General features: G+C 37.0%; 1 protein-coding gene across 1 annotated transcript in view; it reads left to right on the forward strand.

Moving 5' to 3' along the window:
- The window catches only part of LOC110466101 (sialin-like), a 21,440-nt gene extending 2,484 nt beyond the window's left edge, over window positions 1-18,956 (forward strand). The window contains exons 2-9 of the mRNA XM_021522409.1: window positions 3,709-4,000; window positions 4,819-4,978; window positions 5,589-5,701; window positions 6,244-6,378; window positions 6,837-7,041; window positions 7,337-7,484; window positions 11,807-11,921; window positions 12,447-18,956. Of these exons, the coding sequence (XP_021378084.1) occupies window positions 3,824-4,000; window positions 4,819-4,978; window positions 5,589-5,701; window positions 6,244-6,378; window positions 6,837-7,041; window positions 7,337-7,484; window positions 11,807-11,921; window positions 12,447-12,602 (1,209 nt within the window). The 5' untranslated portion in view covers window positions 3,709-3,823 and the 3' untranslated portion in view covers window positions 12,603-18,956. The remainder of the gene's footprint in view (window positions 1-3,708; window positions 4,001-4,818; window positions 4,979-5,588; window positions 5,702-6,243; window positions 6,379-6,836; window positions 7,042-7,336; window positions 7,485-11,806; window positions 11,922-12,446) is intronic.
- Window positions 18,957-20,312: the final 1,356 nt, after the last annotated feature.

Genomic DNA, 20,312 nt, shown 5'->3' on the forward strand with positions numbered 1-20,312 from the left:
TGGCTTTTCTGGGATTGAGTCGGTCAAGTGCCTTTTCTACGCCCCTAACACTGATGATGATGATTTCCATTGGTGTGAATTTGCTGTCTCCCTTGTGCGGTATAGATGTGGTGTCCTCTGTGGTGAATACTGATGTAAATTGTTTGTTGAGTAAATCTGCCTTTTTCTGTGCTGTGTCTGCTATGGTGCCGTCTGCTTTCAGTGTGCTGATTCCTGTCGTGTCCTGTTTCCTAGCTTTAATAAATTTCCAAAAAGATTTTGATGTGCTGTATTTCTCCGGGTCTAACATGTTGTTGAGGTAGTTCCAATATGCACTGTGTAGTTTGTTCCTGATTACTCTCTGAATTTCCCTAAATTTCTTTCTGTCCTGATCGTCTCCGTTCTTCTTGCTCTTGTTATAAAGTCTCTGTTTCTTATTTATCAGTCTTTTTATCTCCCTAGTCATCCACAGTACCTCTGTTCTTCGTCCTAATTTCTTCCTTGGGATATGTTCCTTAATGCATCTTTCTATAGTTCCTTTTAACTGCTGCCATATTTCTTCTACTGTCTGGTCTGGTGTGTTGTCCTGTTGTATCCTAAGTGTATGCATTTCTTCTCTGATCTGGTCCCAGTTGGCTTTGTTGTATACGGGTATATATCTATCATCCTGTTTTGCTGTATATGGTCTTACGGTAAATGTTGTTGATAATATATCGTGGTCTGCTTTTCCAATGGGTGGTAGTGTTGTCTGTTTCATGACGAGGTTTGGGTGTGATGTTATCAGGAGGTCTAGAATTCTGTCGTTCCTTGTTGGTAGTCTGTTTGTCTGTTCCAGGTGGTGGTTGTTAAGTAGTGTGGTGAGTTTGTCGCAGTCCAATTTGTCCCTGGATCCAGGTGGGGCTGATCCATTTTCCCAGTTTATGTCCCCGAGATTAAAGTCGCCGCCGAGCACAATTTTATGGTTCTTTAGAGGGGAGTTGTTGATTTTCCCAAGGGATTTCCCAAGTTCATCCAATGAATCTATAGTGGATGTGGGTGGTCGGTAGAAAGAACCAATCAACATCTTATCGTGTCGGTTTGGTTTTATTTCCAGCCATTTAATTTCACAGGTGGTATCTAAATCTGGACACTCGTCTGCCTCAATGTCAGGTCTTACCATTATTACCACTCCTCCTCCACTTTTATTGATGATTTCTCCTCTGTCTTTCCGATATACCTTGTACTGGTGGTGATCAGGTATGTCATGGGGGAGTAGTTCTGCATTACCGTGGTGTTTCGTCAGGTGGGTCTCTGTGCCAATTATCACTGCTGGTAGGGAACTTGATATGATGTTGTGGAGCTCTAGTGATTTATTGGTCATGCTCTGAAAGTTGATAACCATGATGTTTAGGGTGTTATCCTGTTCTCGTACTAAGGCGCTCGTGATTTCTGAGTCGGTTGTTGTCGTCAGTTCGCTGGTGGATTGGTGTGCCTTGGGGGATGATGTCGCCAGGGGAATAATGTTTCCGGTTATGTCATCTTCCTGCCATGATATATGGCTATGCTGTGAGGTTCTACCTCCATCTGCATCACTATAGCTGTGGTGTAGATTAAGGGAGTGTCGCTCATCTAGCGAAGTATGTCGCGGAGTGGATGTTCCCGAGTGGTCACTATGGGCATTATCAAGTGAGGCAAATCGGTTGCACGTTTCAATTATGTGAGAGTCAAGTAGGGATGTGGATAAATTGGGTATGCCACAAACCAAACATATCCAGGTGATACTGTTACCTTGTAGTGCTTTGTAAGAGTTTGGTGAGATGCTTGCACATTTTATATGGTACCAAATGTCACATCCATCACATTGGAGTGCTCTTGCGTTCCAGGTCACTCGTTTACCGCATATTCCACAAGGGTATTTGGGAGGGGGGGTGGGGTAGGGCCGGGGCCAGGATGTGACTCGATGTCACCGGCCTGTAGGATGAGAAGGTACAACAAAAACATGGATTTGTAAGACCGACAGTTCCTTAACCTTATGCCCGAATGTCTTACCGATACCATTAATTGGTTAACACATGATGTGGAATCCTCTGTGGACGATTGGGGTGTGGTCAGTTGGTATATCTCCCTGCCTGTTGGTGGTTTGGGGGTACGATGTAATCGTAACTATGGTGAAAAGAATTTGTCTCGTCAAAATTGAAATAAGTTTAGACATACAATATATGTCACACAATATAGATATATCATCCTATGTCTAGGGAATAGTTCACTTTTCCAAATGATTGTTTTAGAAAATTTAATCAATAACTAGTGTTTTAAGATTTAAGATAAAAACTGTTCAGAAATTTAGTAATCAAACAATAAAAGTAAAGTGATGACAGCAGGGTTAGACACTAACTTGTTTTGCTTGGTAGTCCACATGACTAGTTTAATAGATTATTTACTGGTCCTTTGTCAGTGTAACTAGTCCAAGATTCCCTGATAAGGAAACATCACAATCTACAGCACTAAACATCAAAAGTAATCGACTGTAATACTGCCATAAAAATATGGTGAAGTTTTAGGAAAATTTTGACAATTACCATGCAATATACCTTATTATGAGCAGTTTTCTAAACTTTAAACAGGAATATTCTTATTTGAAAGGCCTTGCTGAAATCTACTAGTCCAGGACGAGTGTTAGTGTCGACCCCTGCGAGATAAATTACATGATAATGATGAGATCAAGCATATTTATAAGAAGTGAAAATTTTCCAGATGTACTATAGTTGAAACTTTAGGGTTCTCAGAAGTGTGATATTAAATAGATAGCTCATATGTCTCCCTTATAAAAATGAGCGCCATTTTTTTTTTTAAATTTGACACCTGCTTGTGTAATAAAATGAATTCAATCACTTCTATTCAACATCCTCATAAAACATTGAGGAACAACTAATCCTTCTGTATAAAGATTAGTTTTTTCTTTAAACAGTATTTAGTTAATGATGGTTGATATGGGATTGTTATAAGTGATTTATTTATAAATACTGTGTGACCTGAGTGTAACCCCCAGTGTCATGGATGTTGACGGTGACCTCACACATTCCTGTGACATGTTTGACATCACACATTACTGCATGCATCATGACATCACACACTTCAACCAAACCAGACAACAATCTATGACCATGGATTTTCCTATCTATTTTGGTAGTGATATAGAGGAATTAGTTATGTGATATCCTGTTATGGTATATGTAAGGTAAAGAGTACTATCAAGTTAGAATATGTTATTTTCAGTACATGTATTATGAAATATTTATTTAAGTCACTTTCTACAGAAATGTGTGTGTGTGTTTGTGGTGGGGGGAGCTGAAGGAGTCAAACTGTGGACCTCTCCATTGTTGGACCTCCACTTCTGATGTGTTGTGAGCCAGGAATATGATTATGCACAAAAATGAGAGATGAATACCTTGACAATTGGAAAAACTCTAAGCAAGATTGAAGAACATTTTTCTTTTTGTTGCTTCATTTTCTATGTTTAGGGAAGAGTACTTTAAGTAGAAAAAACAGCTCTGATGTGGAAATCTTCTAAGCAGTTATTACTGGTGAAGTAGTACTCTTTACCTTAACATAAGTTTTTCGATGTCCTGTTATATACTGTAGTGTATATGTGTAACTATGCAATGCTTTGCCAAAATTTAGCTATCAACAACGTTATTGATTATGCTGTAAATTAACACTAAAATGTTTTATTTTCTTTGTTTTTCATAGGAATTTCTGTGAATCATTAAGATGTGATTCAGGAGTCTTTCATGATGTAATGAACGGTATGATATTTCCTGTCTGATTTCTGTCCAAGTTGTCTGGGACATAAGAGCCCAGAGACATGCTGAGTAAAACTTCACAAACTATTGCACTATGCTCCTTTGCCAACTTCATCAACTCGGCAGATCGAGTTATAATGCCGATCGCCATTGTACCAATGACGGACGAGTACCGATGGGACCTCCATGGCCAGGGCTGGGTGCTCAGTTCATTTGCTGTGGGATACATGAGTAGCCAGGTAAAATTAGCTTTCTCCTGTTGTCTTTAATTTGATTTGATTTCTTTTTAATATTTCATTGTCATAAAAAGGCACTTAAAATATATCTGTTCGTTTTCAGAGATTCTCTTATAGAAAGTGAAGTAGTATAACAAGTAGTTCATACTATATGTTGATTGCTTGACCACCCATACATTTTTATTGTGAGATTATTTTTTTGTGGAAGATTTGTTTTTTTGTTTTGTGGATATGCTTAATCTATGAATTCAAATGATTTACTGACTGGAAAATTTGTACAGGTCAGTAAAAACTGACATTAATTTGTCTGGCAATCTCCTCCTACATTTTTCGACCAATCTATTTGAAACTTGGTATACATTATAATCATGATATGAAGTTGTGTCTCCCTTAAAAGAGTTTTGATACGACAATTATTCCAAAAGTTATTGCCCTTTGTTCATTTCAGTATTTAATTTTTGTCCGGAGATCTCCTCCTACCATTTTCAACGGATCTCTTTGAAACTTGGTATTCATTATAATCATAATATGAAGTTGTGTCTCCCTTAAAAGAATTTTGATTTGACAATTTTTCCAAAAGTTATTGCCTTTTGTTCATTTCAGTATTTAATTTTTTGTCCGAAGATATTCTCCTACATTTTTTATAGCATATCAGCTAACCACTCTTAGAATGATGCAGATCTTATTTCCATGTAAGAAAGTATATAACACTATATGGCATTCGAGGGGCGTATTTTGTTCCGCCCCACGGTATTCTTGTTGATATTGGTTCTGTGTTTTTTCATGTGGTGCATTGTACTGTTGACTTTTTTCTATCTCAGGTGATTGGAGGAAGTGGTGCGAAAAAGTATGGTGGTAAAACTATCCTCACCATTGCAGTCCTCCTCTGGTCCTTCTCGACATTCCTTGTTCCTTTCTTCGCTCATTCAATCAATGCTCTCATCATGTCACGAGTCTTACTCGGCTTGGGAGAGGGGCTAGGTAAGAGCAACTCTCAATCTTGTCACATTTAACACATAATGGTACATGTTGTCATGTGCAAGATCTTAAAACATAAATCTTTACTGATAATTAATGAAATCGCAATTTTTTGAAAATTGTCAATATGATCAACATGTAATATTCAGTACTAAGGGTAAGAAGTCTCAGTATTGAGACTGTTTACTTTGGCCTTTGCATAATGTTTTGTACTCATGTTTTGGACATTGGCCTTAATTTTTACCATTCTTGCATAAATAAATATTTGTTGTTTGCACATATAGACTCTACAGAAGAGCACCTATTTTTTAAGCCATATTACCGGTACTCACCTGCCCCTATAATTTACATACACCTGCCGTTATAATTTACATACACCTGCCGCTATAATTTACATACAAGGGTAAAGACATAAAACATTATTTATATATATGTATATATTCGCTCCGAAAATTTGACAACCTAAACTTGTCCACACTGTTGGAATTACTTCTTTGCCCCATATATATATATATATATACCTTGTTTCAAAACACATTAAAGGCATTTTTACCTTAACGTCAGTAGACAGTTACATTACCCGTACACTGTTTGTTTTGTTTGTTTTTTGTAGGTTTACCAACAATTTTCCACATTTTCTCCCATGCCATACCCAGTGAGGAGCGGTCCAGGGCCTTTGCTTACCTGGTGGCGTTTGGTTCCATTGGCCAGACGATGGCATCTGTCGTAAGCAACTAACTAACTGTACACTACATAGATCTTTCAACCAAATTTGATATAAAAAATGAAATATCTATAGTTTCAATAGTATTTTGTTTAAAAAACCCATTAAATTTCTTTAAAAGGTTAGCATAATTGTGCAAGACTTTGTTTAGTTTTCATGACAAGGATGACGAATGAGGCTTGGTCTGTAGAAGATTTTAAAACATGATCAATGTATACATAGAGATGAACAACATCAGCACCTAAAGAAAAAGTTTATATAGAATTATATAGATGATAAGAAATTCCATCTAAGAGGATTAGGAACTATATTCACACTTGTTCGTTTCCTCTAGGCTCTAGATCTTGCATATAAGTTGACAAAAAAAGTGACAAAAATATTCTGTAAAATAAAACTGATTTCTATATAGATAATATTTTCCACTATTTTTGAAGCCTTTTTTCTGGGCCCTGTGTAACATCCTACTCTGTACTGTTGGATCAGTCTCAGGATCTGCATTGTATATAACTTTTTGATAAATTAAGTATGTCGATCTACTTTTCAGATTTGCCCTCACTTGTCATGGCAATGGATGTTTTACCTGTTCGGCTCCCTAGGGGTGCTCTGGGTAATCTTGTGGACTGTGGTCTATAAGGAAGTGAGGGGACCTTTTGAGGAAGAGTTCGTAGAACCACCAAAGGTATTCGAAGAAAACCTCAGAATTGTCTACTGATTTTCAAAAAGTTTACTTCATATTGAACATGCAGGTTACATTCGGTCACATCTTACATGAGTGCATACTTGTCATCAAATGATCTCAGAGAAGTACATACACTTTGGAAATATAGAGAGAAAAAAGGCCTGAGGAACAAAATTCAGAAAAATATTATACATTTTGACCCACATTTTATCTTCTATTTCAGATTTGAAACTTCTGTTAAAGTATTCTCAGATAAATACATGTTAACAGTTTAAATATTTTCTATTTGCAGTTAATATGTTAACTCACAAATGTTAGTTTTTGGAAGTTACTTTTAGACAACAAATGTTTGTTTGATGATTTGTAAACAATTCATTATCATGGCACAGACAACAGCATTTTATATTTTGTGTAAGTAAGTATGAGTGATTATTAGTAATTTGATGTCTATGTTTCAGGTAAACAACACTAATGTATCATGGGGAGCGTTCCTCTGTCACTGGCCCTTGTGGTCCACATACATTGCCCACTTCAGCATGAACTGGTCCAACTACATCATCATGCAATGGCTGCCTACCTACATGACCCGCAGTCTCGGGGCTGACCAGAGCCACATCATGTTCACCGCCGTGCCTTACTTAATGAACTCTGTGGTAGGAATGGGTAAGTATTCGTAGTTGAATATCACTGATGTTCTTTCATGAATTCCTGATGTTGTAGTTGAGACAAGTGTCACTATAACAAGGTTTACTAGACTGTATTACACCTATAGGCTGATTCCCTTTGTATCTTTACAATAAAATGTGTTTAATCTAACTGAGCTAATTCCTACACAGTAGGTCAGATTCAGGATTCAATCCAGCAGTTTCCATAATACTTCTTTTCTAGAGTCAAGGTCTCATAAGGTGTTCGCAGGTAGATTCTTGTTAAGCCTAGTGAGCCTCTCTTTCTGTTGCAGTGGCTGGTCATTACGCAGATTCATTAATAACACGTCACAAGTGGACAATCCTGTCAGTCCGGCGGCTAATGACCAGTGTTGGACTCCTGGGGCCAGGACTATTTATTTTATTTTTCAGTGCTGTTAATAATTTACCTCTTGCAGTTATGTAAGTACCTAAATTCTTCAAAGGGCCGGTTTCCAAAACGGCCCCTTCTCTGATTCAAATTTCCTGTTGGTGGTGCATTGCCCATGCCGTTGTGGCCACAAATCTATAAAGTATAAAGATTTAGGTCACTTGGTTTGTTTTTTATGGCTCCTCAAAGTTGTACCTTTCAGAAGCTGTCTAAGTGTTGATAAAATGTGCATGTTATGTAAAATATTAATGAAAATCTAATCAAATGATGGTCACCGTAAAGAATACATTCATGGCATGATTGTGACAAAAAATCATGTTTCCATCGCGCCATTTGGCTGTTTTATGGAAGAAACAATCTCAAAAATGCCATTTTCGATGATAACATTTTAGACACAAAAACTGTGTTTTTTAGAGAATACACCCTTTTATGGGCGTTGGATGCAAACCAATTTTTATCCTATTAAACAGTACGTAATATGCTATTGATGAGAGGAAAAATCATCAAAATGTAAGTGGTGGAACATTTTCAAATGTTGGGTTGAATTAGCCTATGGTTGAATTGCCGATTTTCGACTTTCTTTAGATAATTAACAAAAAAACGAGAGTATTTGCTCGGTATGTTGAGAATATGTACACAGATATGAAAAAAAGTGAGAGAAACACTTTTTCATAAAAAAAATCCAAGATGGCTACTTCACAAGTCCCCGTGGTTGAAGACATTGGCTGACAAATAGACAGAACAACAAACAAAACGTGTTCCTTATGATTTTGGTTGGTTTTCGCATTTACGGGAGTGTTCATAGCTACGGGCGATTGTATAATACCTATATTTATAAGTTTGGTTAGTCACATGGTAACGGGGATCTTTCATATCGAGCCCCAAACATACTTTCGACATATGCACTCCGTTGCCGCATGGAAAACTATTTCAAGTTTTGTCGGAATTTCTTTACCTGTGGTTGTAATGGTCGAGGGTTTTCCAGCGTCCTGTAATACCCAAGGTAGTACAAGATACTGGAGATGTGCGCACACATTCCCATCGTTCTCTCTCCAACTGGGCACTGGCAGTAGTAGTCCTTTATTGGGGCCTCAACATCGGGTGAAACGGTGAACCGTATCCAAACGTTATATTTCGTTTGGCTTTTGTGTCGAGAATGTATTTGACATCGGAGAAGGTCTGGGGAGTGCTGGTAAAGCCACACCTCATAGTCTCCGTCATCACTTAAATGTTCGGCGATGTAACCAGGAGCCAGAGATATCTGATACGTTCCACACGTAATGGTTCTCAAGTAATCAAGATCGAGACGGGGAAACAGTACGGAAGATGCATCCATCTTGACAAACTCGGACCTTGCCCGTCTAGATAGATCCGGATCTGTCTTGACTCTCTGAGCTAAACCATTCGGTGTTGTCAAACGGTCCTTCATACGTTCAGCCATTAGCCTATCTTTGGCATCTCTCTCTGGAGATCTCTGGTAGATCGGTCCTCTAATACCATTCAGACAGGCTGTGACGGTTCGAAGCAAAGCCTCGATGACATTGATAAAGCTGTTAGACACCAATTGCGTTCGGAAGAACGTCCAGTGTTTCAGACGACCATGATAGGATTCCACAATCCACCTCGATTTGGTGATAGTTCTGTCAAGATTTGCTTGGACGTCAGAATGTTGACTTTGACCGGGTTTCAGGTATGACGGCATGCTAGCATTGAGGCCAGAGGCTTCGAGAACTGGTAGGACATCTCTAAAACCTCGGTCAACGACAACGTTGTCGTCTGGTTGTAGCCAAGTAACTAGCTTGTCCATGACTTTTTTTGTAATTGTAGCATCATTTTCGCTGCCAGTGAATGGTCCTACTGTGTCCAGAATGTAGCCATCTGGTAAGGCGATGCTCATGAATTTGAGATAGTTTCTCTTCTTCTGGCCACAGTAGGACATTCTCTGGAGCTTGTGGTCGGAGCTTTTCTGGATATAAATATAGGTGCCATCTAATATGGCAGTGGCTTTATCTCCAAAAAATGCTTCTGAAAAGACAGTATTGTGCCCGAGCAACTGTTCTCTTGTCAAGTGATCCGGACCTAGAAATTGTGGGACTATCGATGTGTCTAATGCCTGTACTATGGAGTGGAAAGTTTTGGACACACTTGACTTGGAAATTCCAAAAAGAGAAGAACACTGACTCCAGGAAATGTCGGTTTTCAGTTTTACCCAGAACAGTAATAGAGCATCGTGTGTAGTCTTGGTATATATACCAGATGAAAGATATGGGGAACAGTGCGAGTGGATTTCGAGGAACTGATCTTTGGACCAACCTGTCCAGGCCATGCATGCCGAGTCATCAAGAGAAGAAAAGCTTATTGTAAACGCAGACTGGTTCTGTGAAAGGACGTGCGACACCTCTAGGAGGTCATTAATGATTTCGGACGATTTTGATGGTAACTGAGATTCCAAGGAACCTCTACCATCAAGGACAACCTCTGTAGACGGATCTAAGTCGTTACCAATAAGGTGAATGGAGCAGACGCGGGATGAGGTGGGACACCACAGTTTGTGTGAATAGATCAGGTGATGTCTTGCACGTTTTGGTAAGACTGATGATTTTGTTCCATTTCTTGCAAAGGTAACAAGACAGAGACAGCATTTTTTGTGTGAAGATGATCCATTCAAAAGATCATGAAGGGTCAGCAACGGCAGGATATGGGACGGGGAGTCGTCTTCTTCCTCTATTTCCTGGTTCTGCTCGGGTTCAGGTTCAGGCTGATTTTTGTTCCGAAGATACTTCATGTAGCACTTCTGGCAAATAAGTGCTTGTTCCTTTGCTGACATCAATCCTTGTTGCACCAGCGTATCTAGGAGCCATTTATATTGTGGACTATTTACATTGCGTGCACTTCTGTTCTTATTGCCACTACGTTTCTTGAAGTATACTTGACACCCTTCTCCAACACATTTACCCTCCATCTTGAAACAATAACGATTGGTTTATGAAGCGTCGATAAAGTAACAAAATAGCAAGCCACCGATGATTGCTGTAAACAGCTAATACTTAGTAGTTTGGTACAATTATGCGAAAATGTGTGATAAATAACGAACAACTAATTACACAAAATAACAAGACAATATAATAAATCACATTCAATACCTCCAAGAAGCGCAGAATTGATTGATTACTTAGAACAAAATAAAGTATTTCATATGGATAATCTATCTATTCGATGTGGCGTGGTCGGCAGGCACAAAGAAAGTGAGACAAGTCAGGGTCCCAACCCTGACAGAGCCACAACGCTTTGGAGATGGGACAATAAAACAAGGAAAGTGAGACAAGAATAGCTAGCGTCGAGTCAATGATTCCGTAAACGTATAGACAAAGACAAGAAGATACGGATAAATGTACAAGGCCACACGATCAGAAAATTCAGAAGAGGACAACTTGAGATAGAACAGTATTCATGTATCAGGGTGTCCTCAGTGTAAATCTTTATATCGATACTGTTTATTTAGTCGTTACACATCATAAAACTGTCATGAAAATATCCGCTCTGATATTCAATATAAAAGTTTGTATATAATAAGCTATATAATAGGGTTTCAGACAAGGTTGTTACTCATTTCCCCTTTTCTTTCAATTTACAACCACATTCAGGCGGCGATATGAGAACGTTCCACCACATGGAATTAGCTGATTTTTGGTACACATATGAAACAAGTAAAGCTCTATCCGATTTTCTGATGGAAATTTGCATCCAAAACTATATAACGGGAGAAAATTGCAATTTTATGGCATTTTTCTTCATAATTGTGTCTCTGCAAGTGCATTTTCATCCGAAAATTTTTTTTTTTATGTTTTATGAATAAACACGATGTTTTGGAAATATTTATCAAAAGAAATTTATACTATGTTGCGAATTACAATTTCGAGATAACCTTCTTTTATTTACGAACTTATGTCTTTGATGCTGAAATTGACAACTTTATAAAAATACATTTTCACTGAAATTATGAAATCTGGGTGTCGGAAAGGTGTAAAATTATACTTCGGAAAAGAAAAAAACAGTAGTTGAGCTAGATAAGAAATTATACGGGGGCAGGCTCCTATGGAGAATTAACATTACTGGAAACAGGCCCTTTGAATTTCTGTAATTCAGACCTCGATAATTTGAAACATAAATTTTCAAGACTTTCAAAAGTTTTCTCAGGGGTTTTTGGAAAAGGGAAAACTTCAGGGGAAAAAAATCATGTACATGTACCAGTATATTACTTAAGTAATAGGTAATACACAGTAACGTATGTTATTACTATTTTCAATGTATCGTGTTTTTCCCAATCTTAATTCGTGAACTCTTTCTGTTTCAGATTTGTCTCCATATCACTTGGTCTGAGTGCTTGTAACTCCTCGGGACATCTTAGTAATCATGCTGAGATTGCTCCCAACCATGCTGGCATTACTTTCGCCATATCAAACACACTAGTAAGTATAGACACATATGGTACACACAGCTATAACAGAGGACACTAGCAAATAACAGACAGTTCACTAGACGATCCTGTAGTTTTTTACTACAGGAAAATACTGGAGTTATATTACCTGGTACATGAAAAACCACTGAATTAAGACCATAGAAAGAGCAGGTCATGGCCCCTGTCTAAATTTGCTACTTCAATTTTGTAGTTGCTAGTTTGTTAGAAATAATATTATAAATAACTTTTCAACCTGAACAAACCAATGTCCAATTAGTGACATTTCCAGATTGTTTTAATGTGTGCATTGATAATGTGCCAGTGTACTTGTGCTATCTATGAATCCTGTGGATACAGATGGTTTGCCTGTATAATTTCTCTCACAAAAAAGTTTATATAAAAATGGCATCAATGGTTTTGATACAGCCACAATATCCTTTAATTATAGTTTTAATTAAACTAAAAAGAAGTCATGCCTTGTTAAACAACAAATACTGTAGAACATCTATTGACAGAGTGCTGTGTTATTTGACAGGCTACTATACCTGGTATTCTCTGTGGTCCGCTGACAGCTGAGCTTGTGATGCAGAGCCATGGACGATGGTTTCCCGTCTTCATCATCGCGGCAGGTGTGAACTTTGTGGGTGCAATCATTTACCTAAGTCAAAGTGCAGCTAGCCAAATCTTATAGCCCAAGGTCTGTCAGTTACTGAGACCGATAAGTTTAGGTCCTTGTTGCACCCTGTATGACATACAGTTGATGGTCTAGTTGCTGCACTGGATCAAGGTTTATGAGAGCAATAGGTCCATTACATTTTATACTTATATTCCTTGGCTTGGTTACTGGAGGATATTTAAAGTATCAAATACTCCCAGTAAGTAAGTTAAAAGGTTCAAATAATCATTGTCATGGTTAATTATAAAATAAAACCAAAGTTTGAAGAATACAATCCTCAATAGTTTTTGCCTTTTCAGGCTTGAATGGGGGTAATCTTCAGGAGCCTCAGAGTCAAAATCGCTAGAGTAATGTTAAAGTCAAACTTTGGATTTGTTATATAATTATGTACTGAATATGAGTGAAGTTCAAATTCATAGCTAGTCATAGTTTGGATATTTTTATACAGCCATATCTATATGTGTGAAGAAATAACTTCTAGCTCACCTGCCCAAAAGGCAGTTGACTATATATCTTGGGGTGTCATCCGTCTGTCAAATCTTTATTCTATAAGTTACTAGTCTAATAGATTTGACAAAGCCAGGGGATTTACATTGTAGTTGTAGAACCACGAGTGTGCCCCCATTTTGACCCCCTAGGGGCAGCGTAATAGGGGTTGGAGGGGCAGCGTAATAGGGGATGGAGGGGCAGCGTAATAGGGGGCGGAGGGGCAGCGTTATAGGGGGCGGAGGGACAGCGTAATAGGGGCGGAGGGGCAGCGTTATAGGGGGCGGAGGGGCAGTGTCACAGGGGACAGATGGGAAGCGTAATAGAGGGAGTACTTAAAAGTTTCAGGGTTTGACGTCCTTGCAACAGCTAAGGTAATTTACAGATAGATGTCTAAGGAGACATTTTGATAAAAAAGAGTAGATATTAGGGAGAAATAGACAGAGGTCGCAAATGTCACAGCAGGGGCAGCAGATCAAGTTTGGTTTCTTTAATGTTCTCTAACCAGAGGATACAGAAGAAAATCCCTGAGCCTGCCAGGGATCCCACATAGTCGCCATAATAGGAATATTTCAAACCCTGCTGTTTCAATATGAGTGATGGGATTTTAATCTCAAAGAAAACTCAGTGTTTTATAAATAAAGTGTTTGTCCCAAATGGGGTAAAAGGGATATAGGAACCAATAGGGGGGTACAGGCACAAGAAGATTGTTTTAACTTAGTATGTTAAAAGGTCCCTGGACCATGGATTCTGAAAAATTATATTGTGTATATGAAGAGTGTGAAGACCTTGGTGCAGAGGGGTATTTTATCAAGGCATTACTCAATTTTTGCCAGTTTTTAGCTTCTATTTGTTTAGCACTTTTGATATAAATGTACAGTTTTGGACACGAGCAAAGAACAAGTGGGCTATTCAGACTCCTGGGCCTCTTGTCTCTAAATGCTGAAATATGTCTGCATGCTCAAAGAATTTTGCTGGAAATTGTATTTTCCTTGTCTAACATTTGTTATAAGGTATTTGGATGAAATTTTATTGTTTAAGTTTGCAAAAAGACAACTTTTATCATATTATGAAAGTATGCACAGTACACATATACTTAAAAAACTGATAAAAATTATAAAACACATGAAGATAGCACTTGTATACCAAAACAGTGTTTTTTCAGGGTTTGAAAGAGGGATGGGGAATAGAAAGTTTTACATGGCAGAATTTTAAAAACTTTGAGGGACTGTATATTATCCCTCACACAGGAGAAAACACTGCCAAATGGCATTTTCCACACATCATGATATGTCTTCACCATACATGATGAACATCTTGTATGGAGTGGAATGATTGGAGATTCTGGCTACTTATTGATGAACAGTTAAATATCAATACTTGAGCGTCTGGTATTTGGGAACAGAGATATGATATACGACAGAATACTCGATCATTAGGAGAGGGACAAGAAGCATCTGTGATATTTAGCAACATGGTTGCATTTCTCTGCCATTTTTTTGCTCTATAAATTTTTGAAAGGCCAATATATTTTTTTTCAATCATTGAATGTATGCAAGTTTTGGAGAAGTATTTCTCAATTGTGTGGTTAATGAGATTTTCATCATATTTATTTTTTAGTTGTAAGACTTAAAATATTTACATGTTGTACCATAGACAGACTTATTACAATGCTTTGCCTTTCAGTGGTAAGTTGGATTTATGATGTAATGTGTGACTGTTACAGACTTTGTACCATAGACAGACTTATTACAATGCTTTGCCTTTCAGTGGTAAGTTGGATGTATGATGTAATGTGTGTCTGTAACAGACTTTGTACCATAGACAGACCTATTACAATGCTTTGCCTTTCAGTGGTAAGTTGGATGTATGATGTAATGTGTGTCTGTTACAGACTTTGTACCACTTCTGTGGATGAAATATGAATATAAAGCTTTGTATCTAATGCCTGTTCAGCTTTCCCCTGAATCTTGCTTTTTTTCGAGTCTTTTGATTCTTTTGTCATGTTCTCATGAAAATTTCTCCTTACTTATAACATGTGAAAGTGTTTGACATATAGAATCCCATCAAAATATACGGGTAATAATGTAGTAACAGGTTATCTAACATTAACATGGGCTAGAATAGTGTAAGACAGGTCCCATGTTATACATCCCAATTTGAAACAACGTTTTGTGATAATTTCCATATAAATAAATTTTGCCATTTTGAAATGTCACAAATGCATAGGAAAAATTGTTTTTCATATTTCCAACAATGCATTGTAGCATTATCAAGGTGAGGCTAAAATGTACTTTGATACTTTGAACTGTCTCTTGCCGACACTTTGCAGACCTTGTATCTATGAGTTACATGATAGCGTTAACAGCCATGGATCCAGGGGGAAGTGTGTCCCTGATCCTGAAATTGGTCAGTACATGTACTGCTTATATTAATTTAAATGTTATTTTTAAATCTACCACGATACATATACATGCACCCTCCCCATGGAACAATATTTTGATCTCGAAAAAACTCCACTTAAAATGTTGTAGCCTATCTAATTATTTAGATTTAATTTGAATTAACTCATCTTTTCCTTAATACCATATGGGGTTTCATTTAAGGCTTTGCTTATAGGTAATCTGAAAGGTTGAAGTGCTTTAATGGTGAATTATGTCTAAGGCAACATAAAACACTTACTCTAAATCTGTATCTTATGCATGATCATGTTCAAATCTATTTATTTAAGGAAATATCATTTACCTTCACTTGACTATTTACCCTTGCACCATAATTGTGTAATTATTTGGCCATAATGCCATTGACTCTGTGACTTGAAGTAAATCTCTCTGTGCACATGTACAAAACGTACTAATGGCAATAATTAAGGTACGCTTGGAATTCTGTACATGTTTTAAGTCATTTGTGTGTGATGTTTTTTATAACATGCTTTTATGATAGCTAAATTTTTTAATTAAAAATCATCAATCACTCTTCTTAAAAATGTAACTTAACATAATTCTTCAGTAAAATCAGGACATAATTGATTAGAAGTAGCAATATTTGATTGATTTAACGAGATACGTTGAGCTTGTTCCGTGGTCATTTAAACATGTTTGATGGGTAATGAAGGTCCTGTCTTCTGACCCTTCACCAGTCAGTCAGTCCTTTCAGAGACAATCTATAACACAGGATGAAAAATAGTGGAAAACCAGACACGTTTACATTTGTATATTACTTTATACATCTCTGGGAAAACTTAATAAAATTATGATTAAATTGGACACTTAATATAGTATTGTACAGCAGTACTCAGCAATGGAGAATTAGGACTCATTATAAGTTGACATGATAATGGGGGTATGGCTATATCTGATCAAATACTTACCATGATATACGTTTGTAGTGAGGCTGTTAATGTTGAATGTGTTTACTGTATACCTGTATACACTAGTCCTGTTAGCGAGTACAAAGTCCGAGTGTAAGCCCGACCATGCCTGGTGACGGTGTGACTGAAGTATGTGTTATGTACTGTAAACTGTACAGTAAAACCTTGTTAATATCGCCGTAGTTTTATATGCTTACCACTGGCATATCTTAAGGCCCGTTTTACTACTTTTCTTTATTATTTCTTAGTATTCTCCCTCTTGCTGTGTTGCCAAAACCTCGGGACATTCGGTGTCAGTATAACCAGGTTTTACTGTATGGAGTACTCGGTGTCCAGCATCTTCATGGATTACCGTTGTTAGTGTATGATTGAGTCTATAAACGTATGTAAAGTGATGATAGTGTATGATTGAGTCTATAAACGTATGTAAAGCGGTGTTAGTATATGATTGAGTCTATAAACGTATGTAAAGCGTTGTTAGTATATGATTGAGTATATAAACTTATGTAAAGTGCGCTGTCCTGATGAAAACATATTCTGCATACAATCCCTGCTAAGGACAAAACTGACCCTTCCCATTTTAAACTGGTTGTTTTAGAATCCGTAGGCCATTTTATATTGTGTACTGTTAAGAGAAAACCTCCTGAAATCTCTCCCCTTACGTACCGTGAAATATTCCATGTACCCTCAGGCCTGCTGGGTATATCACTTATACAAAGTATTTTCGCAAAAGAAGAAACTCTAGGACAGTGTCGTATACGAATCCTAGGTAAATGTAGAAGTTTAGAGAAAGCAGTGTTTTAGGTTCAGTCTTTAACACAAACACGTTCCGTGGGACTTTTCTCTGTTGTTACATTTACTATGGGGATACTAGTTTAGCTCAAAGTGTTAAAGTAGAATTCTTATTAATCTGTTTTTTTGAAAGCTGAAATATTTTTTGCAAGACATATACTGCCACGGCCAAAGATATTTAGTTTCATTAGGTGGCATTTTTCTCTGAGGATTACTTCGACTCTGAAACACAGTAAATCATCTTGATCAAAATCCACTAAAAATTAATTCGCTAGTATAATTTAATATAAATAATATAAGAACGACTTCACCTTGAGGCAATGAAACTAAACACACCTAAGGTATTTTCATACTTGACCTTTACATTTATGATCAGAATCTACATAAAAGACGTTGCTAGAACAAAGGCACTGTTTCGGTTGCCTTTGTATACCAGAGTAACAGAAACGGTGATCTGCATCCTATTTCACTTAAAAACAAACACTGGAAGGGAAGGATGGGGTGGGCCTAGGGTAATAGTTAATATCCAACATCTTGTCCACAGTGGTGTAGGATTTGATGTCCATGAAAGGTTTGTATGAGAATATGTCTTCAGTCTTGTCAGTGAGTTATTCATTTGCCAAAGAACAAGAGTTTATTCATACTTCCATAAGCCATTTTTATTGCCAATAAAGTCCAATGATTAAGGAGTATGCTTATAAAACTTCTAAACTGTATATGATATACCACGGAATTAGATTATCTAAGTCGTGGATGAACCATGTGAGAAAATTTTCCTAATATTTATATTTCACACTTTGGTTTTTTTTCTGGGTTTTTCTGATATTACAAAGTAAAAAACACGTTGAAAATGCCTTAAAATTTGACAAAAGAGCGACATTTATATGATGATCAAAGGGAATCTATTGAGTGACATTTATATGATGATCAAAGGGAATCTATTGAGTGCTTTGTTAGTTGTATTTCCTGAAACAAAGCCAGGATATTTGGACGGTAACCCGTCAAAAACAAGTTCATGTCGTACTAGTTGACCGGAAGTTCATCATCACATTTCTCTTTTGTAGTGTGAAGTTATAATTAACTTTGATATCTTTATATTAACTCATGGCAATTGAATGGGATCATAGTGATACGAGTACTTATTGCTAGTACATATCAAAATGTCATTGCATTGTGCATTGTAAAATAATATCATTACAATTTACAGTGTATATACAAACCATACGGAAATGTAACTAAGAAACGATACAGAAGTATCGGTAAACATCAACAGACCGGCCCACTTATGGTTTAAAAACGTTTTGATGTAAAAGGTAAATTTCGCGGCTCATGTTTTAATGAAAATTTTAGAGGAAATATTAGAAAAGGTGAACTTGAAGCATTTTAGTCTATTTTTGAATTATTATTTAAGTGTGATGTAAAGTTGAGGTCTTTGAACAGCTGGCCCAAAGTTTGTACTTTTAGAAAAGAAGCAATATTCAAGCAATGAGTTTTCTCCGTAACCTGTCAAAACTACTCGCTTTAAATAATAGACTTAAACCTATAAGTTATAGATATTTTAATGAACCTTACGTGAACAGGATATATTGAAATGTTGTTTTCCGTTTCATTTATTTGTCAAAGAATTATCGCCACTATTTTTGAATGTTGCCAAGATTTGCTCAATATGTGTCAATCATAGAATGTGTGATCATAAGAATGTAATAAAATGCTGTCCTTTACCCGTGTTGTATATTTGTATGTATACATCTATTGTATTTACTTTCTACCAGAATTGCTTGAATTTTAGTGACACGTATGTATACTAGTAGTTCCAACCATTGATGAAGTCACATTAGGACAAAATAGTGACAGTTGTGATTAAACGTAGTTCATAATGAAACTTAGAGAGACATACCGTTACGATATAATTGTCAGTGCAGACAACACATATATTACTTTATATTGTTTTTAACGGTATGTCCCTTAAACTACATGTAAAGATTCCCGAAATAGCCCAAGTTGACAAAATTGGACATCACGAATCAGTTACTGAAATATAAATGTTTATTTAAAGCCATATAGCCGTGATTTTACAGGGTCATCTTTAGTGCTAATATTAATGCCCGGCCTCCTCTGCCCCGCCAGTACTCGGACGACGCAATATATAAAAAAAAATCTCTCGTCGTCAGAAAGCTACGATATAGCAGCTAGGTTACCTTCACCCAACTAGTTGAGTGGCATTTAAGAGAGTTTTCTACTTTCAACTAGCTAGCTTCTTAATATTCACTGCGTGTTGGTGGAAATGTTCAAAAACTTTAAAATAATTTAGAATAGATCTGTCGACTTTAGTGTGACTGGATACTGATAACATATAATTAAAGAATTGCCACGCTGGTCCATTAAAAGATGCTGGATTCGTATTTGATTCGTAAAGAAACCTCAAGCGACATTATTTCAACTACAGGTATTTTATATTTCCTTTTTATTCGCTCTTATCTTTCGATACATATTCGGTAGCATGTTTATTTCCGTCCAACTCTTCAAATTTTCTTGTTGACGTGTATCCATAAGTCAATTAATACGTACACTCCGACACGCATGTCAAAGTTATGCCGCAATGTTTACCAGGATGGATTCGCCTTTAATTCGTCATCAGGGCGATCGGTTTTACCGAATCAATTCGGAGTTACGATACTTGTCAAATTTGATGCATCGAACGACACAACTAGGTGACACAAAAATGCGCATGCCCGGAGGAGAAACGGTATCGCCACTTCCGTGTATATGTTTACACCCGATCACAGAGACCTATCGCAACAATCTGTAACGTAACATGGCTTGTTGGACATGTGGTACCTTAAGGCAACTTCGTGTAAAACGAGCTTTCCCATTGATAAAATCAATTTACAATAATATCGCAACAAGCAGTTAATTTGTATGTGACATCTTTTCTTTATTGATATTAAATGTCGATATTTCTAGAGGCTACCTGTAATCGAAAATATATAAAAAATATAATTATCATTTGACACCTTAATAGACCGACATTCTTACACATTTATATACAACGAGACCACAGCTTATTAGAGACTTAT

Source organism: Mizuhopecten yessoensis, unplaced genomic scaffold (genome assembly GCF_002113885.1).
Source record: "Mizuhopecten yessoensis strain PY_sf001 unplaced genomic scaffold, ASM211388v2 scaffold11117, whole genome shotgun sequence".
NCBI lineage: Eukaryota > Metazoa > Mollusca > Bivalvia > Pectinida > Pectinidae > Mizuhopecten > Mizuhopecten yessoensis.